The sequence below is a fragment of the Parambassis ranga genome, chromosome 4 (genome assembly GCF_900634625.1).
Source record: "Parambassis ranga chromosome 4, fParRan2.1, whole genome shotgun sequence".
In the NCBI taxonomy this organism is placed as follows: Eukaryota; Metazoa; Chordata; class Actinopteri; family Ambassidae; genus Parambassis; species Parambassis ranga.
Window position 1 is genome coordinate 1,431,587 of NC_041025.1, and position 25,571 is coordinate 1,457,157.

At 40.4% G+C, this 25,571-nt stretch overlaps 2 protein-coding genes across 14 annotated transcripts in view; both read right to left on the reverse strand.

The window, feature by feature from the left end:
• Positions 1–257: 257 nt before the first annotated feature.
• On the reverse strand, positions 258–4,302 carry scly (selenocysteine lyase). Its single transcript, XM_028404028.1, has 13 exons — positions 4,198–4,302; positions 3,449–3,538; positions 3,191–3,300; positions 2,773–2,873; positions 2,521–2,692; positions 2,283–2,410; positions 2,028–2,183; positions 1,849–1,955; positions 1,718–1,754; positions 1,225–1,308; positions 1,026–1,125; positions 792–867; positions 258–702 (listed from the first exon to the last, which is right to left on the reverse strand). The coding sequence occupies exons 2-13, from the start codon at positions 3,529–3,531 to the stop codon at positions 549–551; spliced, it is 1,308 nt and encodes a 435-aa protein (XP_028259829.1). The 5' UTR covers positions 3,532–3,538; positions 4,198–4,302; the 3' UTR covers positions 258–548.
• Positions 4,303–4,864: 562 nt separating this feature from the next.
• The window catches only part of kif1aa (kinesin family member 1Aa), a 31,130-nt gene continuing 10,423 nt past the window's right edge, over positions 4,865–25,571 (reverse strand). For 2 of the 13 annotated variants that reach the window (XM_028403540.1, XM_028403535.1), the window contains 37 exons: positions 24,595–24,728; positions 23,955–24,034; positions 23,618–23,693; positions 22,934–23,013; positions 22,741–22,847; positions 22,550–22,630; positions 22,278–22,458; positions 22,052–22,124; positions 21,815–21,905; positions 21,551–21,699; positions 21,280–21,458; positions 20,887–21,024; positions 19,489–19,803; positions 17,682–17,800; positions 17,482–17,567; positions 17,266–17,401; positions 16,788–16,950; positions 16,600–16,690; positions 16,401–16,519; positions 16,248–16,303; positions 14,763–14,871; positions 14,597–14,663; positions 14,427–14,511; positions 14,239–14,344; positions 12,487–12,513; positions 10,635–10,658; positions 10,091–10,205; positions 9,838–9,971; positions 9,680–9,741; positions 9,455–9,600; positions 8,653–8,841; positions 8,390–8,461; positions 8,187–8,308; positions 7,848–7,985; positions 7,573–7,765; positions 7,378–7,496; positions 4,865–7,290 (listed from right to left, as the gene is read on the reverse strand). In XM_028403540.1, the coding sequence (XP_028259341.1) occupies positions 7,248–7,290; positions 7,378–7,496; positions 7,573–7,765; positions 7,848–7,985; positions 8,187–8,308; positions 8,390–8,461; positions 8,653–8,841; positions 9,455–9,600; positions 9,680–9,741; positions 9,838–9,971; positions 10,091–10,205; positions 10,635–10,658; positions 12,487–12,513; positions 14,239–14,344; positions 14,427–14,511; positions 14,597–14,663; positions 14,763–14,871; positions 16,248–16,303; positions 16,401–16,519; positions 16,600–16,690; positions 16,788–16,950; positions 17,266–17,401; positions 17,482–17,567; positions 17,682–17,800; positions 19,489–19,803; positions 20,887–21,024; positions 21,280–21,458; positions 21,551–21,699; positions 21,815–21,905; positions 22,052–22,124; positions 22,278–22,458; positions 22,550–22,630; positions 22,741–22,847; positions 22,934–23,013; positions 23,618–23,693; positions 23,955–24,034; positions 24,595–24,728 (4,205 nt within the window). In that variant the 3' untranslated portion in view covers positions 4,865–7,247. The remainder of the gene's footprint in view (positions 7,291–7,377; positions 7,497–7,572; positions 7,766–7,847; positions 7,986–8,186; positions 8,309–8,389; positions 8,462–8,652; positions 8,842–9,454; positions 9,601–9,679; positions 9,742–9,837; positions 9,972–10,090; positions 10,206–10,634; positions 10,659–12,486; positions 12,514–14,238; positions 14,345–14,426; positions 14,512–14,596; positions 14,664–14,762; positions 14,872–16,247; positions 16,304–16,400; positions 16,520–16,599; positions 16,691–16,787; positions 16,951–17,265; positions 17,402–17,481; positions 17,568–17,681; positions 17,801–19,488; positions 19,804–20,886; positions 21,025–21,279; positions 21,459–21,550; positions 21,700–21,814; positions 21,906–22,051; positions 22,125–22,277; positions 22,459–22,549; positions 22,631–22,740; positions 22,848–22,933; positions 23,014–23,617; positions 23,694–23,954; positions 24,035–24,594; positions 24,729–25,571) is intronic. The other 11 variants (XM_028403545.1, XM_028403543.1, XM_028403548.1 and 8 more) reach the window with 9 other exon arrangements.

Here is a 25,571-nt window from a genome sequence, read left to right on the forward strand (position 1 = left end):
GGTGGAGGCGCAGCACTCACGGCCTCCTGCTCTCTCTTTGTGTGGCAGTGACCATATGCTGGCACATGCACCCACGCTTCACTGGAGATGGGGGGAGCAGAGGCTGCATGGAAACTTAAGTAATGGGAGAAGTCTGAGCCAAGGCATGGTGGATTACAATGAGTGTTATTTTTTACAACTTTTTAAAAAAATAATCAGGGTGCAGAGGAATTAACAGCTGATACATATGGCATAAAATAACAGGCCCACATATTATGGTTGATTAGAGAATATATTAAAAGTTTATAGAAATATTCATACATGTCACATTAACTCCAATTAGCTGATGAGCCGCTCATATGACGTGATGGAAGCTGAGTACATTCATCTCCCATAACATCAGCATCAGGCCAGTTCAGGTTCTTCCCTTTTATTATTTTTATAATAAATATTTCATGATTATCTTTTTCATGATGAGCTAATGCAGCTATATACACAGGTGGTGGTGCATGTTTACTGCTCTGCATCCTTATTTGACCTACGGGTTAACTTTGTGCAAATGAAGACCATCAGTACATTTCTTCAAGCAGGTGCACGGTTTCCCTCAGGTCCTCCACAACTGCATCCACATCTGCTTTGGTCGTGCCCCTGCCCACACTCAACCTCAGCGCATTAGCTGCCACCTCTGAAGGCACACCACAGCTCAGGAGGATATGGGAAGGCCTGACGGACACATACATCACAGGGCAGGGGACTGGGTTATGTCACTGCAAACAAAATGCTGTGTGAAAATGACAGAGAGCTTCTTTTACCTGTTTCCAGTGTCTGAGTGGCAGGCCGCGCTGACACTGGCCAGAAGCCTCCTACATGTGGACAATACCCTCCAGCCTAAAACAAGAGAGAGATTAATCATTCAAAGCCTTTGTAGTTTACAAATAGCCCAGTTCAGGTCATGAACTGCCTCTGACAAATGCTGGCTAGGGTTAGAGGACACTGCACAGACGGGCCAAAACCAATGGACAGAGATGGATTTGTCAGGACATCACCTTGTAATGTTGGGCCCAAGATGGACACATTACATGTGTTAGGGAGGATATCAGAGCCGGGGTAATGGCTGTTGAAGCGGATCTTGTCTCTAAAGACAGCCTGAAAAGGAACATAGAGGAAAAGCCACAGACCTTAATCACAATGTAAAAAAAATAATACAACCATTTAAAACAACACTTTATATGGAACCAAAATTACCTGCAGCCGCTCTTCTAGGTAAAGTTTAGTACTTCGCATATGACTCTCATAATCTGACAGATTAGAAATCACCAGTTCTGCAGCCTAAAATGCACACACAAAATGAAGAACAGCTCAGACTGATGAACGGAAATGTGGCTTAGCCTGATGTACCCTTGTACACTTTCGATTTTAGGGTCAGTTTTGCTGTCAAAAAATGAATCCACAGACATAATCTTCTTCATACTAATACTTCAGATTGTCACAGCCCTGTTGTCCATGTGCATCCCTTTATGACCACAGTCTAACATGTAGACTTTTATAAAGGTATAAAGGTTATAAGGTGTGTATATAAGAGTATCATTTAGTAATTGGTTGAGTTTAAATTATAAATTGAGTGCAAAAATAATGTTAATGGACAATAAACATGATACACATTCATTCATTTTTCTACTGAAACACATAAAAAAACACTATCCAGTAATGCATACAGTACTTGTGGTTGGAAACATACCTTTCCCAGACCAGCAATCATTGGTGTGTTTTCAGTGCTGCCATATTGAGGAAGAGAGAAAACAGAACCTTTATATTTACATCTTTAGCTGTTTAATCTTTGCATTCGTCTCATTTAGAGCTGAACAGTACCCTGGTCTGAAGTTCCTCTCCTGTCCTCCTCCAAACAACATCGGATACAATGGTGTTCTCGTTCCAGGGCCATTCACATACAAAGCACCAATCCGAGGGGCATAGAACTAGCAATGGAACCACGCTGTTTATTTTATTTACATATGTAAAGTAGAAAGTCTGTGCAACAAATGTCTGACCTTGTGTCCCACTATGGTAAGGTAGTCCACTCCCAGATCACAGGCATCCACTTTGATTTTCCCCAGAGCCTGGGCAGCGTCGGTGTGGAGCAGGATCTTAAGCTGATCACGCTGCTTGTTGAGAGCCTTTACTCTTTGGCATATCTCTTGGACTGGCTAATAAGAAGAGTGTTTCAGCACAATAATAACACCAGTAAACATTGCTATTAGTAGAGTGATGAGATCTTTGGATGAACACAGGTTTTGTCTTTTTACCATGATGACTCCTGTCTCATTGTTGGCCAGCATTACAGAGATGAGACAGGTGTTGGGACGCACCGCAGCGATGATGTCCTCCACCTCTACACGAGCAGTCACTCTGGACACAGGCACAAATGTCACATCTGTGACACAGACAAATTATTAAAGAAGGCAAATGTGGAGTGGTGTACTTGAGTACAGAAATGATTTGGAATATATCATGTTATAAAGCTGACTTATAATGGTCTCTTACCTGCTTTGCCATCCATCTGTAAGTGCTCAACTCTACGTTTGACCGAGTCATGTTCCACATTAGTGGTGATAATGTGAGGGAGACCGGTGCATCCGTTGTACTGCCCTTGTTCTGCAGCCATTGACTTCTTCCTGAAGTGCTCAACAGCTGTGTGCAGTACCAGGTTATTGGCCTGAAAGAAGATATGTTTGCTATAAACCACAGCCGAATTGATAAAAGTACTTTTTCTTCAGGATCACACAACACAATTACCTCTGTTCCACCTGAGGTGAATATAATGTCCTCTGCTTTACCTCCAACCATTCTCGCCACACTCAGTCTGGACTGATTAATGATGGCCTTGGCCTTTGCCCCTAATAATACAAGTGATGGATAGATAGATACATTGTTCTTGTTGGTGTAAATGCCCTAAAAAAGGTATTGACCAGTAAATTATGTTTTCATTAAAAATAAAAAAAAACACAATAAACCAATTGCAAAAACCTTCCAGCATTTGACCATTTAACCCATCAGGAGGAGTCCTAGTTTGCCATTACATCTCTCATGGGCACATTGTGCAAAAGTAAAAAAAACTGACAGTAAAAAGGTTTGACCTACAGACGCTGTTTACTTTGCATTTCCAATTCATCACTTTAATAACACTGTAACACCGGGCTCAGGTCTGTCTCACCTGCTACGTAGTTGCTACTAGGGTTTCCCCATGCATCCTGGAGGGCTTCCGATATGACCTGAATGACCTCTGGCTCCAGAGGGGTTGTCGCATTATAATCCATGTAGATCCTGTATTACATGTCATAATGTAATCATTTAAATTATAATAATTAAAAATCGTATGCAAAGTGGCTAAGGCTGGGTGAAGTTTAAAAGATATAGCTATTCATTTTTCATATGCATTTTGTGTGACCAACCCAAATTAAAATCTTCTCACCTGTCAACATTCATTTCTGCAAAGTGATGGCCCGTGAAGGTGTGGCCCATCACTATGGGGACGTCAGCAGACTTGTTAGCCATAATATACCTAGAGTGAAATGAGACACACATGATGGTAAAATCTGATTCCACTGGACTTCCTATCAAACTCCACATACCCCGTCTATCTATCTGATTGCACCACTTAAAAGGCACCATATGAATGTTGTGTTTTAAAGCAGCACGTGTAGCTGAAGATAAAATATTGTTAGAGCAATGCCAGCTCCAGTGTATCTACTAATATGTACTGTGATTCTCATTGCCACTGCTACTGTGCAGAATGTTATATCTGTGGATGCTCTCATTCAGTACTAAAAGCCATGTGGGTCTTTCGTCCAGAATTCCCTTTATAAAGTCCACCCAGCACGCTAACGTCAGGTCCAAGCTGACAGCTCAGCAGCCGGCTGAAGTGTCAGCTATACTGTCTGACAGTTTTGTGGTTCTGACCTGGATTCAAAACACAGAACGGCTTAAACACAAACATTAAAATGCGCCGTCTCTGCCAGCTCGAGCTGATATTTAGCTAGCTAACGCTAACAGACTGTGGGTGACATTTGTTTACATTAGCTTAAGCTAGCTTGTTTCATATTCTTTGCTAGCAAGATAATATTTACTGTCGCTAAATGTTTTGAGGCTTTCAAGCTGAACTAAATATGCAAACGTCCTTATGACATGATGACAGGCTTAAGCTGTGGCTTTATGTCTGACCTTGTAAAGTGATGAGAAGGTGTCCTGAATGAATTTACTACTACTGTATGTCAATCATCAGCTAGCCAGCAGCCAGTGCGCACCCGGATGAGACGCTGCTTCACCGGGTTGCCAGATTTCTTAAAGGGAAACCTACAATTTAAGCAACATCATGTCAAAGCAGGAGTCACCACGTGTCCACTAATGTGGCAGCGAATATAAGAATAAAGAAGGAAAATCAAAGCTCATTTGATTTTTTAAGTGAGGGAGGTAACGTTAGTTCGACCTGTTTATGGGTTAGATACTTTATTATTAATTATGTAACAGAACCTGGAAGAAACATGTATGCAGAAACTCATCATTCTGCTGCTTTGGCAACAACCAGGAAGCCAAACTGGAACTTATTAACTCTGGCTGTCAATAAAAAAACTGTTTTTTTTAACCTGGTTATACAACAAATGAAACTCAGCTTGTTTGTGTTGCATAATTTCCAAGTTTATTTAATATATGACAATGTGTTTAGTGTACACAAACATTTGACGCTAAACTCCAACACTCAGAGACACTGACTGAACTACTGCCCATTTAAGATTTTCGTAAATGGGTGCAACTTTTATAATACACTGTTCACAGCAATCATGTTTATATACAAGGCAAAAATCAATTGAAGAAGAAAAACTGTGCAGGAAATAAAAGAGAAGCAGTGGAAGCACATACATGTCAATGATGTTCCTTCAAAGGGGAGGGATTAGAAAAAGTACATTTTGTGAATGCTGCTTAGAGCAGGATGGTAAAGGAAGTGTGACAGCATCACTCTGTACAAGATGCAATGCCTAACTGGGCCATAGTGAACCATCCATTTATTAATGGACAGATTATTATAAGGTATGTCCCACACTGTCCATATGGTTCCCTGAAAATAACCTACATCTACAATCATTTAAGGAACCAGAATGTGACAAATCAACACAACAATTTTCAACTATGTAAGTTTTTCAAATATCAATGTACATTCACTGTGAACTTTTTGTGATTGCACCAACAAAACTTTGGTTGGCTCAAATGTGATGCACATTAAAAGGCCCAAATGAAAACAACAAGTAAAATGTCCACGTTTGAGACAGTGTGATGTACAGTACAGCAGATGTTCCTTCATAGACAATGCTATAGCTGGATACAAAAACTCTGATGATATGACAGATAGATTTTTAACAGACTATCGGTTGTTTGGTGCACACACGTAGGGCTGACTTGGTCACTTAAAAACATGTCCACAACACACAGAATACTTTCAAATATTTCATGGATTAAAGTAGAATATACTGAACTGGTGTTACAGTTAAATTAGATTTTACTTTTGAGATGCTCTCCTTGTATGCTACTCACACTGAGCATGCTCTCTAGGCTGGCTGACCTGAGGCATGAGCATCACTCCAACTTCACATAGCACCTCAAAATGCTGTTAATGGTTTGAATGAAATGGTTAGTATTATTTTATCACATAAGCAGAAGGCATTAAAAGACAAGACCCGGTACTGTGCATTTATCTTTTGAAGCAATACGGCCACATGCTTGCTGACAATCCTATAATATATGTTTTTTGCTGTATAAATATTAAGTATGCTGTGTGTTGTGAAAATCTTACATGATGACATCTGATTTCCACTTTAAAAATGTAACTCCACCATAATGAAAGCCTTTGTCTGATTATGTATGTGATGATGACAAGAAGCAGGAAAGTGATGATATGATCCACGGACACTTCTAAGACAGTTTTATAGCAGCATGGAGGATGTAGTTTCAAAGCAACAGGTGCAGAGGCATACTGTACAGTATGACTGAAAAGAGGCACTACAATTATTCAATATACATATCATTCGGAAACAGTTTATACTTTTTGAGTTTAACAAGGTAGCTTTGTGCATCTGAAGATGGACATACCACCAGTGCATTCTCTATCGAATAATGTTGACCTTTTGAGATGTATGTTAAAAAGATAAGAGGTCAGGGGTGTGGCTCTCCTAATCTAAAAGGGGGGGGGGGGTATTATTTTTATTCAAGTAATCTTCAGCACTAAGAAACTGGCCTTGTTTACGATCAAGTTATCAAATCACTTCAGTAGCATTAACTGTGGGAAAGAGGTGGTATTATTCAAACATTTAAGGAACTCATTAAAAAGTGCAGTGTGCAGAAATTGCACTGTACTTCTACTTTAGAAATATAAATGTCTTTGTAAATAAATACATGCAGAAATAAATAATAAAACTGGTAAATATCTAAATATATCACATTTTAAAACAAAATTCAGAGAATGAGGTTAAATTGGGAGAATTTTGATGATGCATGATTACTTATCATGTGTAGATCCCCTCAGTGTTCCTACAGGTAGCTAAAACATTCTGGAATTAAAATAAGAAGAGGTTTATAAAGATATGCTGTTCCCATGTCGAGCTGTGTATGCTAACGTTTAGTAGAAGTTTTAAGAATCAATGTCAGGATTCAAGGACCAGAAAGAAGAGAGAAATATTTTAAGACACTTGACTGTCATTTTTTACTTTTAGCCTGTATTTTCTAGCTGTATGTTATATGCAAACAGTTCAGACACTATAGCTGTAGAGAAGAATCTGCATGTTTTTGCCTATTTACTGATGCGAATGTAACGATGTGATCCTGACTGACATGTCACTGCGTTTTTTTAAGGAATAAATGTATAAGGCTTGATGTGTCACTGACAACAACTACATTACATTACTATATGTATGTAATCTGAGACAAGAAACTGTTGCTACTTCCTTCATTTTCTTCAAATGTCCAGCTATGAATAAACTCCAGTACAGTACAGTGACAGATTTCAGAAGAGGTTCTTCAGACTAAGAGACTCGCACCGCAGCAAAGCCTGACACGAAATGGGCGCTTTAGGTGCTGAGGACACTAGTGATAAACTCAGAATGTACAGGAAAGAGATGGTTTTTGGTGACTGTGGTGATGGGAACAGGGCTTAGCACAAAGTGAGGGATAGGGACAAGGATCTATGTACATGTTAGTCTTTGTCTTTTGCTCAGAGTTTTGTTTCACATCCTCATCGGTCCAGCTCGTCTTCTTGACAGCTTTGACCTGCGAGAGAGATAAGATGCATATTAAAACCATTTTACTTAAACCTTATATAACCTTATATATTTATTTGTCCAAGAGAGGCAGTACCTGATCGTTCCAGCAAGGAGAGGATTAAATGCATATAGCCAGTCATGCATCTCTTTGTCATTGGTGGCTTGAAGCAAAATTCCACGATGTTTTGTGCACACAGCAAATGTGTTTGGGGTCTGTTGAGAGAACCACAAAATCTTGTTACATCACTACTGATATTTTCATGAGAGAGGAGTTTGGATGATCACATACCTTCAGCATTGCTTGCTGGTCCTCACTGTACTCCACCTGGGCGGAGGACAGGTTGAGAATAGCCCGCTCCACTGTGTCTCTCTCTGAGTTGTAGATGTAGACATACGGCCGTCGGACAACCACGTAACGCTTCACCCATCCGTTGGTGTGTGGTTCTAAGAAATGTATGTAACCCTTCTTTGATACAATAGGGCTGCAAAGTAGAGATAAAATATTACTACACATAGAACAAGGAAGATCTGTAAGTGATGAGGATTCTGGCAGCTTGGACTCACCTGACCCTAATCTCCTGGATATCGGGGACAAATCTGCGGCTCCGTGGTTTATTTTCAGATGCTCCATTGACGGATTTCTTTGCCTCCTGTGGTGTGTCAGGAGCGGGGCTGACAGCACAGGAGCGAGGAGTAGGTGGTCTGCGGTTAAAAAAGAAATGAGAAAAAAGAAAAGAAACAGGAGGCTCTGAGTTCAACAACGAATCAGCTCGCTGCACCTCAGTGGACTAAAGTACTATGCAACAACTGAGCCTCATGTTATCTTACTGCCACACAATACAGAACATTTGACTAATCCACACACAATAAAGATTACCATGGCTACCAAGGGTAACAACTGACCTGAGTTCAACATTGCTATAGCAACCCTCAACAAGTGAAGGGCATGTTGAGGAGGGTGTGATTGTGTTAAGAGCTGAGATTGAAGTGGAGTCTCTTAGAGTTGTGATGGACATCTCAGAGATCTGGAACACATACAGCATGTTAGGTCATCTGTGAGAAACCAAAAACATGCACAGGTTTAAATGAAAGGTTTAAATTGCTACCTTGCTTTCACTGGCGCTGACACAGACATGGCTGTATTCTCTGTTAAAGGAGTGAGTGAGCAGCCGCAAACACTGAGAAAAAACAAGAGAGTTTGAGACTTGTTTCACAATTTATGTATGTGACATCGTAAAAACAAAAGCATTCAAACACCGAAATGTATAATGTTATGAAGAAGATCAACTCTTCTCCGGCTACAGAATACAGAAGACATAGGAAGCACAAGTGAAACTAAATGACACATCCTAAAGTAATGGTCGCTAACCTTGGCTGCAAGTTCTCTTTGCCTCTCACTGGTGATTTCAGAGCTGGAGCTAGCCTCTGGGTCCACCTCAGCGGGGTGAGGAGACTCACTCAGCTCATCAGTGACACAGGACTGAAGGGACTCCTGGCCCAGGAGCAGGGTGGATTCAAGTTTCTCCCTCAGAAGAAGATAATGTTTGGTTTTCTCGACCTGAGAGGAAAAATGAAAACATCTTAGTCAATAACAGCAGACATTGTGCCTGAACTTACAGAAATAATACGGAAAACAGTTTATTTGACAAACTCCAGTCTGGTTTTAGGCACAGCACAGAGAGCTGTCACTAACATAAATCATAACGTTTTATTGGAGTAAATGAGAGAGTGAGTTGGAATTTTTAACACTACACACTGTTTTTCTAAAAAAGGTGTCAGCTGTGCTCTTCTGATCTATTGAGTCCCTCCAAGGTTAATAACAGATCTTGTCTTCCTTTGAATGCATCCTTATCTTTCAGTTTGCATGCATCTCCTATTATTGCTGAGTAAACCAGTGTTAGCATCATCATCCAGTTCTGTAATTTAGTTGTGTGCACGTTTTTGTAACTGGTTTCAAATTCTACTGCATCAACACCATGACGTACCAAATTAACTTTTTACTTGGATATAAAAGTAGGTTGCTGTAAAGATGTGCACTCACCCAGAACAAACATGTGGGTTTCACATTGTACCTTTTCCCATTCACCAGTGGACCGATAACAAAATCTTCATTTATACATGGGTGCATAATATTAAAATTTCTAATACAGTAAATAAAATCTGCCCCTCACGTCTTGGAGGAGGCTGAGTTTCTCCAGCTCCCACTGATGGTCCAGAATGAGGCTGTCACTACGAGGCCTCCACCCAGCTAGGTTCTCTTCCCCTCGGACGTAGGCCACAGAGGTGTCCAGCACCCGCCTGCGTCTCCTTTGCATTCCTGGAGGGGGATACACGCAGTATTAAAAATGCTGCCAAAGAGTTTTTAATGACAAATGCTTACTCTGTTCAGTTATTACCTGGGCTTCCTGCATCTGCCAGGTTACATAGGCTGACCTCATAAACTCCAGTTACACGATTTCTGGAGGAGAAAAATGAAAGCTCCACCATTTTAACATTTGACAGCATATTAACAAAGATCATTTAGCTAGGTTGTGCCTTTCTATGATAAACTCACCCATCTGCTGCCCTCAGGCTCCCAGTACCAAAAAGGTTGCGGATGGACCGCGAAGCTGAGAGTTTTGTGTCTCGAGAGTAGAAGACCATGCAAACATCTTTGGTTATGACTGCAGGCTGTGTGCAGTTCTCCATCTGCAATTGATAAAAGAAGAGAGACTTCCAACATTGTTCCTTCAGAGAAACTCACACGTCACCTCGGTTACTGTAAAGAGCAACTTCTGCCTCTAATGAATGCAGGCACTGTGATGTACCTCCAAGTAGGCTGAGAGGGTCATGTAGATCTTCTCTCCAAATGGAGTGACTCGATTTAGTAGCAGGGAGTTGTGCATGGAGCTATCCCACGCAGCCTCGAAGCGAAAGAAGGTCCTGAGGTGGACAAGTAAAGAAATCAGCACCCATGTGTTCTACCACCAAAACAACAAAATAGCTGTCAGAGCTGAACCCATGCTAAAATCTATTCTGTAGAGGTGAACAAATAATCTGGATAATTGCAAAAATACTTAAATAAAGAACAATTGCTTCTGATTTGATACACTGACAACATAATATGATTTCTAAACACTTGACTTAATTATGTAATGATATTTTACAATATTTTGACATCAAGAAAGTACTCTGCTTCTCAATAAAACTACAGTAACTAATACAACTGCTTTGCATGCATGCATGTTTGATGCGCTGCTTCACCACATCACAGAAAAGCAAAGACAGCTGAGATGTTACTTTTAGTACAGAGAAATAGAAGGGAGGGATGAGGGACAGCCAGACAAAATGAGGGACAGGGCAGTGAAATACCTATGTTCAACTTCCAAGGAAATGCTGTGAGAAAGAAGAAATCAGCAAGAATAGAGAGTGAGAGTCAGAAGGTATGTTGTGGTTGAGCACTTGTGTGTCAAGGATGGTGCTTGTTTCTTTTCCACACTGATATCTCTTTATGTAAACACAGCCATGGACAGTAGTGCTCACCCATTGGGATGGCACTGATCTACTTGATGCAATCTGTCATCCTGTTCAATTGTCCAAGAGGTCAAATAAGAGTACACAACCCAAGCAAAACACTGCTGCTTTCCTTTACACCAATGATTTACTCCCTATAATAATGTACACAATTTTTCACGTGTCAACCAAGGGGAAATAATCACACGCTGAAACCAGTTATTTTTCTGGCATGCAGCCCAGTGTGGCCTTAAATCCTAAAAGATAATCCAAGCAAAAAATGTAAGAGAAAACAAATGTTTCTGTGAGCCATAAAACAGAATGGACTCATCGTGGAGGTTCAGATGTTGGGCCCAATGGCCTTGGACTGAGGTGACCTTATGGGAAAGTGAACAATGTCTCACCTAGAAGAAAGCAAACAGCCCTGCTCTGAGCTGCCTCTGCTGCTCTGTGTGCAAACAGAGGGTTCACTGTAGGAACATGCTGTCTTTTGCAAGTAATTAGCAAGTTCATTATCACACGCACAAATTCACACATCACACCTGCACTCATACATGATTTCTTTCCCAGTAGTAGAAACCTGTTCGCTTACACTACAAGAAAGCAATTTCCCCTTCACACTACACCAACATGTGCTTTTCTGCATTTTACTGCCTCCTAAAATTGTGGAAGCCAGCACTGAAGTCATGCAGCTGGCGTAACATGTGAGGAACCGATTGACTCTGGTGTTTGGCAGAGTTTCACTGAGGTACAAGCAGGACCTGAAAATATTCACAACATTGCAGCAATTTTGAGTAAAGTGCTACTGGTGAGGTAATGGTTCACTGGATTGCATTTTAATAGCTGCATTTGTACAACGTGCCAGAGTGGGTACTGTAAATGATGTGATCCATATTACAGCACTTGAGTAATAGAGTATGACCGCTGTTCCTGTTAATATGCTGTAGCTGTGATGGGAAACACGTGGACTCTTGGGATTAGAGGGAACTAACAAAATCATATCCATGGATTCAAAATATTGCTTCATTGTAAAGGTCAACGAAATCAGTATAATAATCAGAGCAGAGCGACAACATTATTTCAGCATTAGGTACAGGAAGCATCTTTGCCTCTGTTGTTACAAAGAACAGATTACTGCCACCCTCTACTGGTAAACTGGTCTTCCTTCTAGTGAAACCGTTTGGTTCAACCAGTTTTGGAGGAAACTATTTAAATTGAATGTGCAAAGTAATTAGAATCTGTAAAGAAGAAACTTCTCTATTTGTGTTCATAAATATTGCAAAAGTGACCAAACATTTACAATACACTCTAAAGTCAACCCTATCAGATTATGCAGCAACTGCTAACATGGTTAAAGGGGAAATGATTGATACTGGCCCCACGACACCTCCAACAGAGACACAGCCAAAGACAGTCCACGTAAAGCAAAGCAGAGCCATGCAGACCCTGTCCATCATCCACCACAGCCTGATAAATAGCTCAAACACACATCCAGCACAGCAAGAGACTCAGGGACATGCAGAACCACCTCCCTCACTTCTCATGAGGGGGAGAAAACAAAGAGGCACAGATTGCTGACAGTGATGACAGAGTAGGAGAGAATATAACAAAATCACTGGAGACCAAGAAGAAATGATGGGGTGTACAAGATGTTAGAAAAATGAGGTGTTTGTGGAACTTAAGAGGATGAAAAGAGAGGCAAATAATATACCTAGGCATGTCCGAATCAAGAAACTGTCTGCAAAAGTAAAAAAACAACAACATTCCGTTAGTGGACTGGAGGGAGAAAAATGTTAGCATCCATTTGTACCTTGATGTTAGTTTCTGAGCGGAGACCAAACTGGATGACAGCCTGACCAGATGCTGAGCCTTTAAACTAAATAATAGCCATAACAGGGCAGGCAATTGGGGCTGAAAACGGGGGTACCATGGTCAAAGAACAGCTAACTCGGCAGACAGACTGGTTAGTGCTGCGTGTTTGATTGCTTTAGACTGAAATGCAATAAAACCAAATCTGGGCGAGGGGGAAGCAGAGGGATTAAGCAATGAGTCAAAAACATAGAGTTATAAAAATCACATATCAAATAAAATACTTTACAGTTTTTATACATTTTAAATTAACAATATGAGTTAATCATACTGATAATTAACCATTGTAAATATACTGTGAAGACATGCTACTACTTAAGCATTAATGTTTTAGATGTTAAATGGCAAACTTTAGTCTTTTATGATTATTTTAATAATTTTTAAAATAATCATTTTAAAGTTTTGATCCATTTCAAATGCGGACTACTGTATATTATATACAACTTAGCTTCCCAAAACATTTTCTGGGTCGTTTTAAAAGAAACATACTGCCCTCTACTGGCTGGTTGCAGAACAATATTAAATAGCGCTCAACATAACGCAAAAACATAGTACAGGAACATTTTTTCTGTGAGCCGCAGCAAATCCTTTCCCACTGGGCCAATAGTTTGTTGTAGTAAATTCTTCACACTGCACCTTCTCCACGATAACCTCTACACAATAGGGTGCAATCATGCAACACACCTAGAAACACCATTACTGTGTTCTTTGTCCAAGCCTATGATTCATCAAGGAGTTCAATAAGTAATGATGAATAGATGTTGTATAGATGACATTGTGTTTGAGTGCGTTCAATTTGTGTAAATTCCTTTTCCTTACATTGTAGTTACACAGTACATGCTGCTAAATAAGTTCAAAAATACATGCATGGTATCGTAATATGTTTTGGGTTGAGTATTCATTAAGTAAGGTTTATACAGTATACAGAGAGATAATACAATTAAGATACTTGGTTACAGTTAATATTATCTTTCAACAGTTTTGGGTCATGGTTGATGTGAGAATGATTGAATGACAAAGTGAGAAACAAGGTGTGATGCAACATATAGGTGCAATGAATGAACAACAAGAGCACAGATTAACACCAAGGAGGGTCGCACAGCCAGCATGGACAAATACATTCATAATAAATGTGTGGCTGGGTAATTGTGGTTTTGAATTACTTTAAATAGCTTCAAATAATCACTTAAAGAGTCACTAGTTATGTGACCTATTACAACTGAATCAACAAAGCCGATTGAAGCAGTCATAGATAAGAACATCTAGCATCTAACAACTTGCTGTGGTTTCTATTAACATACAAAATATGCCATGCCTTTTAGTACAGTACAGCTGGTCATATATGCCATGCATGTGCCCATGTGTCGTGCTTGTATGCGAGACCGGTGCTAAAGTGATATCCTTCAATAGGACTGCTGTTGACAAAAACATCCAAACTATTAAGTGGTTTCCAAAATCAGCCAAGCCGTCACAGCCTTCATATCAAATAATGTTAATTCATAAGTTACTGCACAACAGAACATTATTATTATTATTATTATTAACATTAATATTATCATACATTATTTGCATACAAGTGGACACTAATACATACCTGTCATCAAGCATGGGCCTGACATACCCAGCAGATAAGATGTTTAGAGAGAGGATATTAGGGTCAATGATGGTTTCATCAACTTCTGGGGTGTTACGCAGACGTCCTACAAGAGTACAAGTGCCACAGTAAGAACACTTCATATCAAGTGTTGTTAAGTGTTTAGTTTTCCGGGGGCCTAAACTTACCCACAACAAGCTCACGGATATCTTTCCATACCATGTCCCCTCCTGATTCATGTACAATAGTAACAGCGATCCTTCTCTGAAGACCCTAAATTTAACAGAGGGAAAAGGTACATGATACAGACGGGAACTGTAAAACAAACCAAATGTTGCTGATAGTGTGACTGACATACCTGGTGCAGAAGAAATGTGCCATGGCAAGGCATTCCTCCTCTGTGGTCCACCACTGCAGGGATGTAGCTGGGTGGACACAAATGAAAACAAGACTTATTTGTATTTATGTGCTCCAACATATTGTTGAAGAAGTTGATGTTCAATGAGATGGCATGGGATACTCACTCTCCATTGGCCTCCAGCTCACAGATCTCGAAGAATACCATGAGATCATATTTACAGTGGCAGGGTCCAGCCTGTGGACGAGTCATGGCCGTCAGCTTGGTGGCAGGTACTGTGTTGAAAAAGACAATAGAAGGTTATACAGGGATACAGGCAGAGTGTAATGTGGGAGCAGACTAGTGGCTAACAGCAGGGAGGTGAGAACAGCTACCCTACAAAGTAATTAAATGGGAAGAAGAAAGGAAATCAGTGGTGCAGGAATGGAATAACCACACAGGAATGCAGCTTCTTTCCTCTAGCACATTGACAAATATTTTTTAGTCCCTTTTTTAAATGAAAATAGGAAAAATGTGATCATAAACACAGCGAAGCAGCCTGTGCATGAACTGCATATACGAACAACTTACACAATGTTCTCCTTTAATAGTACTATGTTGTGAATCATCATTTTTTGAAGAAATGATGACATTTACACTAAATTCCATTTCTAGTAGTTCCCCAAAAGTAGGACAAAGATAAAAAAGTGCACATTAAAAAGATGCACATGCAACCCTGGAGTCTGACCCAAGCTTAAGCAATAATACAACAGTAGAATATCAACAGTATATCTTGAAAAAGTGTCACATAATGTGTTGCAGACATATAAATATCTAATGTAATGGATAATGTAGGCAATTTTAAACTACTGTAGAAGAAAGGCACTGTGATCCAGTTCAAGAGGAGCTCAAAGAGGGAACTGCAAGGAGAAGGCACCACATAGGTCAACAGTGAACACACAGTACACCCGAGAGCCAATCCAAGAGAATGCTGACATGAGAAAAGTCCCTTTTTATATCAGTTATATTTTTAATCAGTGACTGTGATCAACTGTAAAAATATTTGTGTGCTTGAAACAGTGAATAGTTGTGCTTCTTTGTGCTCAATTTACACAATGATCACAGATTCAGTTATATACAAATCGGACTAGCAGCTTGAAGGGCTTCACAAAATGGGGCTTGCCACTTAAGAAGCTTCTGTCTCTATCTCTACAGTACTGTGGCACAGTACTTTACTTTGGGATATATTTAGAAATTACACCAATATTAACACGTGATATAAGAAAGGGATTCAGATGCAGGATTCTCTTTGATCTGGCATTAGTAACCAACCCGGCTTCTGAGCTTTAATAACTGAACAGATAGAGGTGGGTGGAGCTGGCAGCCGAGCTTGCTCATTTCCTTCTAGTAGGAAGGAAGCAGCCAAACCAGCAGCAGACAGAGCGTGGCCTGACAGCGAGTCCACCAATGCCCCATTGAACACATCTGGGACCAGGTATCGGATCAGCTCCAGTGATTTCTCCCGGTCCGGCGAGGCATCAGAATCCACTGCTCACACCCAACAACATGAAGCTGAGATGACATGCCTTGCAAGCAAACTGGTACAAAAACATTGCCACATAAATAAATGGTGGAATTGGAAAAAAGCAGCTCCAGCCTGGAGTTTATTTACCTGGTTTTGACAAAGGCATCACTCGTGGAAACTGTCTTCTGCAGGGGCGTAGTGGACTGGATGTAACGACACAGATCAAATAAAGGTCAATATAAAAATAAATTCTGCAGAACCAGTTACCTATATAATCAATATAATAAAAATACACAGTACCTGATGACATCTTTACAGAGGGGAAGAAAAGGCTGCTTCTGGTAGTGTCCAAACACCTCAAACACAATTGGCTGACTCTTGATGTAGTCAACAAAGGATTTGGTGACTTCAACAGCAATCTACAAAAATACATTGAAGTTTAGGTCCTAAACACCTTATATACTCATTAGTGTGCTGATATTGTGCTGATGCGTCTTACATTCTGCACATGGTAGAAGCCAAGAGGAGGGCCACGGCCTGTGTTTTTTAGAGGTTCAGTGGAAAAGGCTTCATCGTGGCGGTGAATGAAACTAAAATCACAACAGTCAAGAAAACGTATAATTATAAATAGAAATGAAATGAAGATAACAGAGACACCTATGAGGGTATTCTTGTACAACTGCTTACTTAAACTGGCAGAAGATGTCAGCATACTCTGCAGAAATGCTGGAGGCCTGCAGGACAGTCACCCTGAAGGTAAACACATTACCAATCCTGAGGTGCTCCAGAGCTCCATCCAGAACACCATCGAGACCAGCTTTCAGTGGATTCTCCTGCTCATCTCCACCAGCTGTGAGTAACACCAACACAAGTTAAAAATTGTTGCCCAGGTCAATGGGTGGTTGAGCTCATATTGCAATTCATCCTGGCACCAAATGCCAGGAGGGATTTGATCAGGCGCAGATTTGGCATAATGTTTTGTTGCTGCCAGTCCGCTGATTTCAAATCCACCTTAACAGATCTGTCAAAAATTCCTGAGAATTCATCAGTCTGACAGGAGTCTAACCTCTATATATACCAGGCCACTACTGGGCCAAAAAACACCACACAAACATACACACACACACAGAGGAAAGGTGCCTATTCACTCCTAAAATACGATTACCCGCACATGTGTTGTTGTTGACTTCATCCGCTGAGGGCCCCATTTCTGCATTCTGTCCCTCTCCCTCCACAATTCGAAGCTCCTCCTGTGAAATCCCTGTGCGGGACAGTCCTACAGAGCAGGACTCTGACTGGAACTACACAACACAGGTGCACAGCAGACTGTGAAGTTTATACTGCAATTAAATTGTAACAACTACAGTGTAATTGTCTGTACCTTTTCATATTGCTGATCCTCAAATGAGATTTTGGCAGTCCCTGACTGCCTCACTCCTGAGCCATAATCTGGAGCTTCCTCATCAGCTGGAGGAAAACACAAAGCACCTTCACTTCACTCCCACACGAAGTCACACACAGCTTGTCCTGTCAATAGATTCATGATTCACGATGATGTCTCAGTGAAGATCTGAGCCTTACCTGATATTGCCTGTACTGCCACTCGGAGGAAGCCTTTTACTTCTCCCTTCTCACTGACGATGGCCACGCGGTGAACAAGAGGAACTGGGTAGAGCAGGTTACTCAGATAAACAAAGGCCCTGCATAAGAAGCGCAAGATGAGAGGAAGAGTAAAACGTTAAAAATGACAGAGACACACAGACATGTAACACTTGATACATTTTCACTGGACTGGACAACAGAACACATAACTGCAAAGCAACCAAACAGAAGCTGGGACTGCTCTTGCGATGGCCATGGCTGCCCTTTACTATTGCTTTGTAGGGGCTTTTCCTCACCATCCATAAATGATTGATTTAGGACAATAATGGGTCACATGCATTATCCCCACACCTTTTCACTGTCCTGGTGAGGGGTTGGTGGGGCTAAGGAGCATGTGTGTAAGGGTAAACTTACATGATTCAAAATATTGGAAATTCTTGGCTGGCTAGCAGATTTGCTTGGGAAGATGCTACTAGACCAATATGCTACTAGATCAAAGTGCCTTAATATGAAAACAATGAAGTATAATCAAATATAAAGAGACAAACTGTGTACTTGAGGTACTACTAAATACTTCAGGGATAGTGAGAGATTTTTTTAAATAGAAATATCCAATCAACTGCTTCAGAAATGCTTCTTTTTTTCTTATCTAAAATAACTGAAGTTGTAGTCAAAGACCACATTTTCCACAAGCCAATAGGGGTAGACATTTAAGGGGGAGAGTGTAAAAAGGGGCTTATAACAAGATTGGTGAGGTGCAAATAAGGCATGCTCAGGACAAAAAAGGTGAACAAAAATGCTTTCGACTTATCGACTCAAAGGAATCAAAAGCAAATGGAACAGAAACCATCATACAGAACATGGCTCAGCTTGAAAAAACTGCCAACAGCTTGATATACTGTATGCTACACCAAAAACCAACAAATGACATCAGAAATCAAAGCGCACCTCGTAGTTCCAAGTGGTCATTTGTACAAAATAGGGGTACTATAATCAGATGTATTCAGGTAAAAAACTTGACAAAAAAAAAAAAACGCCAAAATGAAAAGACTTGTGCTCTGGCATGCCTAAAAGAGACTGCTGCAGTAGAAACCAGCTCTTTCATCTTGAGATTTTGAGTCTTCCTTGAACATTCCACCACTTTGCTAGTCCATATGAATAACCAGACTTGTTCAGTTTTCACAGCATGGTGAGAACATTTCACTGTGGATCCCTTTGTTATGCAAATCAGGAAAACTGCTTTTTGTGTAACACACATCTCAAAGAGCATTTCAGCATTTCTCAGAATACAGCACAGATGCCATGAACTGACCCACCCTGGGTAGACATTAGGAACATATATGAACAGTTGTCATGTAGGCAAGAAGCATTTAGTTGCTAGAAACTGCAATAAAGCAAAGGAAAAAAGCAACAAACTGAGATGAGATTGAAGATAAAAAGCAAAAAAAAAACCCTTGAAGCCCAGAAATGTCTACTCCAGTGTCCATTCAGTAACTTTATATAAAAAAAAGTCTGTGCAGTGTTGTGGATATTTGGGAACATTTGTGGCTCCAACAGCCAGAGACACAAGTCACACAATAAATGAAAATTCACATACAAAATGTTCACTCATGCATACCTAATCCAAAGCTGTGAGGACTTTGAGAAAACATGTGTCTGTACTGTAAAGTAGATTTTTAGTAATGTAATTTCATCGTTGCTGACATCCGTCAAAGGAAACAGACTCTGCGTCTCAGCGTGAAAGAGCTAGTTTCGTCCACCAACATGCTCCTGAAACCTCACCAACCTTCCCACTACACTGAATAATGGTGAGCGGTCGTAAAAGGGATCCTGGCCTTCGCTGGAGCCTCGGCAGAACTCTCCCTCATCATCATCATCATCATCATCATCATCATCATCATCATCCTCTCCCCCGAGCTCCGAGCACGGATCGTCCAAAAAGATATCATCGTCCAAGTCCTCCAATTCCTCAAATTCCTCCTCCTCCCCTCGACCCTCCCGCTGTGAGTCAGCCAGCTCAGTAATTTCAGAGTTGGAAAGGGTCGGGGATGGGGTAGGGTCACTCATGCGCTCGCTCATGCATGTGTTGAAAATGGGGTTTCTGGTGCAGCCAGAGACATGGGAACTAGGTTAGTAGAATTACACAGAAAGCACACACTTGTTTAAACACAAGGGGCGTCAGAGAGGTATGTGAACTGGACCACAGGAGAAAAGACACTTCTCCCTTTGAGCCAGCGTTTAATGTCTGTTTTAGTGAAGACCATGTAGCAGAGACACAGAGGACAGAGAGTGCAAGCAAGTTACAAGTGCTTGAAACATAACCACCTTGCTCCTGTAGAAGAGTGCACATACATTAGTCATTAAAGGTCTGTGGATGTTTATGTAGGTACAGACATTTTGTATTGCCTAGACTCAATTACAAAGAGGGTGTTTGCACCTTAATTCAACCCACTCAGAGAGAGCCAGTGCTGCCGTTGGTGGAAAGTGATGGTGTATTTCTTTACTGTACAATGTTTTTGATTAATCTATCTATAATAAAGATGTTACTTTTGGCCGAATACAGATTCATGTAAAGACATATAATAATATTTCACTGCATGATGTTTACTGAAATGTTTAAAACGAATTTGCCTTTCAACTCTTCTTTAAATCATAATAAATGTGGGGAATACTGTATGCCAGTATTCTTCATCTGCTGTAAGGACAGAGATCATGAATGAGCTGACAAAGAACACAACAGAGGACATTTTTAGATTACCGCCTGCTAATTTTTTGCTTGTCTTGCAGGAGATACAGACATCAAAGGTTTGATATGCTGCATATTATGTAACAGAGACATGTGACTGTGTAGAACCCATCTGCAAGAGAAGGAGAAAGACAGAGAGCTGGGCAGAGAGGCCGTGTGCCAAAGTGGGAAAGAAAAAACACAGCAGGTTTTGAGTGGGAGGACTGAAGAAATATCCTTCTCACTGTTCTGCAGTCGATTTTCCCATTAAAAAAATTAATCTTCAAATACAAGAAGATGAAGGTACCTTTATCAAACACTGCAGACACTGCCAGACAGATATGTTTGATAGATTTTAGATAGCAGTTGTGGCCTACAGCCTCCCCTTACTCTGAACAGGGACAAATGTTAAACGTGACTCTCCTGTACTGCATGGGACCACAGATGATTCATATTTACCTGCCAACTAGGCGGAACCACGGAAAGCGATCATAAAAGGGGTCGCCTCCTGTCATCACGTTTTCACAGTCCTCAGTGGTGGTGTTGGGCACATCAGCAGCACGGTCATACATCTCTCTCATGAGATCAAGCCTCTGCCTGCAGAAAAAATCATCACGGGAAGACATTTGATGAATGCAGCATGCTTATTCTGAGACTTACATCTGAGACAGCAGATATTAGTACTCCGTATCAAAGGGTTAGTCATTTCTTGATGTAATGCAATTATTAGAGGACAAAATGTCTAATAAAAGTATAAACTATACTAGTAAACTATGTGTGTTTGGACACTATTAAAAATATACTAGACTCAGAAACTCAACATTCTGTCATGCAAAGATACTGTTCAGTTACCTTAGTTTTTCTAATGTCCAGTAGTGAGTGGCTCCATTCTTCTGATCTTGTACCTCCACAGCTACAATGGTGCATGGGAAATGCCGCTTTTCTCTGTCTTTAGTCGCCTCTGGGGGCAACAAATCAGGAGGCAGAGGGGAGTAGAGAGTGTCTGTAAGCAGGACAAACTGGAACTGGACCTGCAGGGGCACAGGAAATATCCATATGGTCAATAAGCTGCATTAGAAAGAAATCTGTGGATATCCCAAGTAAGAATGAGAACATGTTGAACCTTCTTTTTGAGTTCAACACTGATGGCGTTGGCCTCCTTTAAGAAGATGGCATTCCCCCAGAGCAGGTCGCGGAGCGATGTGAACTGGTAGCACCTCCACTTCCGGAAGCTCCACACAGCCAGCTCTCTTTCCCTTTCTGTCCATTGCACTGAAGACCAGATGATAAAACGATATGAAGACGCGTTCACCACCAACATAAACATATACTGCAGATATCTTGTATAAATTTATTGTAACAATTTAATAATATATATTATTTATACCTTCCTCCTCTAGTTCCTCATCTTCTTCTGGGGCTTCTGGGTAATAACGATCAACTTGCTTCTGAAGAGCTTCCAGCTTGCTCTCATAATCCTAGACAGTTATTATTAGAAAATTTTCAATGATGACAGGTATCATGAGGTGTAGATATAGAGTGACATCACTGAGTAATCTTAATGTACTGTTATCCAGTAACATTGCATCTATTACAACACTAACAATGTTTTTTATTACTGTACCAGTCTTTGCTGTTCCAGAAGATTGTTGGCCTCCTCTCTCTCTTTGCGATACTGGTCTTCCAACTCCTGCAGTCTGAAGACACAAACACAAGTGAACAAAAGAGATTTGAAAGGGAAAAAGGGAAATTATTACAATATACTGCAGGCTTTATAATTGTTACCATGCTGCCCTAGCTGTTGATGTTTTGTCTAATGTGTTAATACTTGCTTATTTTTTCAAAAGTACCTCTGTTCCATTTCTTGTTTCATGTCAATCCCCTGTTTCTCCAGCAACTCCCTTTGAGCAAAAGCCCAGTCCACTGGCTCAGAGGGGGTTTCAGCACAGGGGGTCCGCTCCCTCTCAGCCCGAGCCTGCACAGGATGGTTGAACCGGAACACATGGCTCTTCCCCAGGATGATACGATTTCCTATTAGGTATTATAGATGTACAAGTTGTAGCTTACCTCAGTCAAGTGTTTATAAAAACGATGCTGACAGAGATCAAGCTAGCAAACTGACCTGATTTAAGAATGGTAGGTTCTGTCACTCTCTTTCCATTGACATATGTCTCAGCTCCTTCACACGGCTCTAAGACAACTGCTACGTAGGATCAGAGAAAACAATGTGAGGCTTCCAGCAGTAATATTAAAGCATCATTAACTCTTATGTACACTGCTACAAGCCTGAGGAACACAATAAAAAGAGCTCACTTTCTCCCATTGGACCAACAGAGCTGGTAAAGGTACAGTGCTCATCTTGAATGAAGTGGCCACTGAGGACAATATCCTGTCGACTGCTGGCATCTAAACGACCAACCCTAAAACACATAACAAAAAATAAATGAAGTTATTTTATTTTACTAATATTATTCTTGTCTTACACTGTAAAATGTCAGCGTCCTACCTGGTAATCCCATCTTTTATGTAGTACAGCAGGCACTCAGACATCAGAGGATCCTCGTTGAGGTTCACTAAATGAGGCGTCTGTCACAAAGAATAATTTACCAAATCAACATTCAGTAAGACATTTACATAGATCGCATTTTATTTACAATGTTAACATATGCTGGGCTATTCAGAGGTCTGAACAACAGTCTCTTCCAGTGAGAAACATCAAACAATCAGTTAAAACCATGCAGTCACTCCCCACAGCTTCCCGGCATGCATGAGTATTTAATGTAGTCCGATGTTTAGGGCTGCAGGCAAACAGCCATAAATCGCTGTAATGAGGGCACTACTATTATCTTTACCCCCATGTTTACACCCACTGCAGCCTCCAGTGCAGGGAGAGAGCGTTTGAAGTACGTAATGAAGTAGATTTAGGATAACACTTAATGAAAAGACGACACCCTCATCTGATCAGCCTTAGCAAGGCTACTGTTTAAATGAGCTTCAGAGCACTCAGAGGAGACAGCTTCAAACACTTCAGAACTACAAACCTCGTTGGGAGAAAACAACCCGACTGTGTCGATAAACACAGGCTGAGGCTTTCTAGGACTATCAGAAGGCTTTGGGGTAAATGAACAAGCATTTCAGTCAATACATAATAAGTACTACATGACAGAGCAGTTTTGAAAGTTTTATTTACCTTCTTAGGAGAAAACACACCAACTGTGCCACCATCTTCTCGCATTGCTACACCCATTTCTGCCAGCAAAGCCTCTCTGTAAAAAAGCATCAGACTCTGTTCAGAGATGTACGTGTATATCCACACATCTTGCTTATCAACAATTTAAGGTGTTTTAAGTTTTTTTTCTGGTGGAACACTGTTCTATGGTTGATTCTGGTTATTGATTAGTCTTAACTAAAGCCAATACACAGGTTTCTGTTCTTGTGTGTATAAAAACAAAATTAAATATAAATATATAACTTAATATACTGAAAAATAATGAAATAAAATAGACAAAGCATGAGCTTTATTTTACCTTTCCATTCTAATGGCTTCTGTTCTCCGAAGTTTCTCTTCCCAGGTCTCGTTGAGTTCAGCAATGATTTTTTCTGTTTCCTAACGTTTATAGGGACAGTGGTTATTATCGTAATTTACACAATAATGCTGGTAATTGTGATATTGTGATATTTTTCTACTTTTTGTCAACAAAGAGCAGTATACTGTAACTTTTCCCTGTGTCACAGAGCTCAAAAGTTACTATTAACCAAATAATATTTTTCAAAGAACCACACAGTAGTACTGGGTGACATATACAGGTCTTATGATGACAACATGACAACCACACTACTGCACACATTGACCTGCTGTTATGAAATACTCACTACAGCCACAAATCTGTAGCTCATAATACTACCCAGCACATTTGCCATAATATTTTTCTCTTTTGAATGTTTTACAAAAGAGGAGTGACCTAGAAATTTAGGAAAAGTGCTTTAACCTTTATTCAAAATCAAACTACAGGGATTGCCTCAGTGATTTTAAATATTTTACAAAACAAACCCCAATGTTGCAATTATGTGCATATAATTTGACTATATGCAAGTTTCTGTTACACAACTATACTGTATGAACGTTCTGTGGCTTTACAGTTTAACCGCCTGTTATTCTGGGCTCACCTTCAGCCTCTCGATGGCCTCTTCGCTGCCTGGGCTGAACATGATGCGGTCATGAAGACTGGCAATAGATCCGGCACGGCTGGACAAGGCTGAGAGAGACGGAGAGGGACTCATCCCCGTCATGGCATTGGTCACTGTGGAGAGATCATCCCTTTGATTCACAGCTTGGCCTTTATTGTTATTGTTCTTGTAATCGGATAGGTCTGTCAGGGTGGGACAGGGTTTAGGGAGTGTACAGGAAGTGGGGGTTCGGGTAATCGATAATAAGGAGTAAAACAATTGAGAGATGCATACAGAAAAGGAAGAAAAGAGAAGGGAGAATAGAGAAGAAAAAAGAATGATATGTAGCTTCAAACAAATTTAACTCACAAAGGGAAAATATAACTGCTTGAATAAAAGCGAGGGCAGCACCAGCATAAAGCCAAGCACGGAGAATTTGCTTAAATTAAATAAAGAATTAAGGTCATCTAGCCAAATAAATAATCAAGCAGAGCATCATATGCAGAATCCTTAAAAAACAAGTAATAATGTTCTCTTTCTGTGAATTCTATTGGCCATTCCCAATCAAGCATATTTAGCAACAAAAATGCATCATCAGTTTATCATTTGTGTAAAACAAAAATATGTAAGCCAGGCATCCGTATGTGCAGAGGCACAATGACTCATTGTACTGCGGCCCTATTTTCTGCAGAGAAATTAGGAAGCCAGAACTCTCAATTAAGATTATTATCTAAAAGCAGCAAGAAGCATTTAGTGCTCAGTGTGCTTTTTCATGTCAAACAAATTACTGAAATCAGGAATCCATTTTTCTGGCAGCAAATCAGACACACTGCTGAGCCTTGATTGGAGCTCATTGGACATCCTGACTTATAATTAGTATATTTGTATTCATCCAAAATGAAAGAAAAACTGTTTACATAATGTCTGCAGTGTTCTGTTCAAGGATACAGGCTACAGCATGAAGAATGTCAACTCTG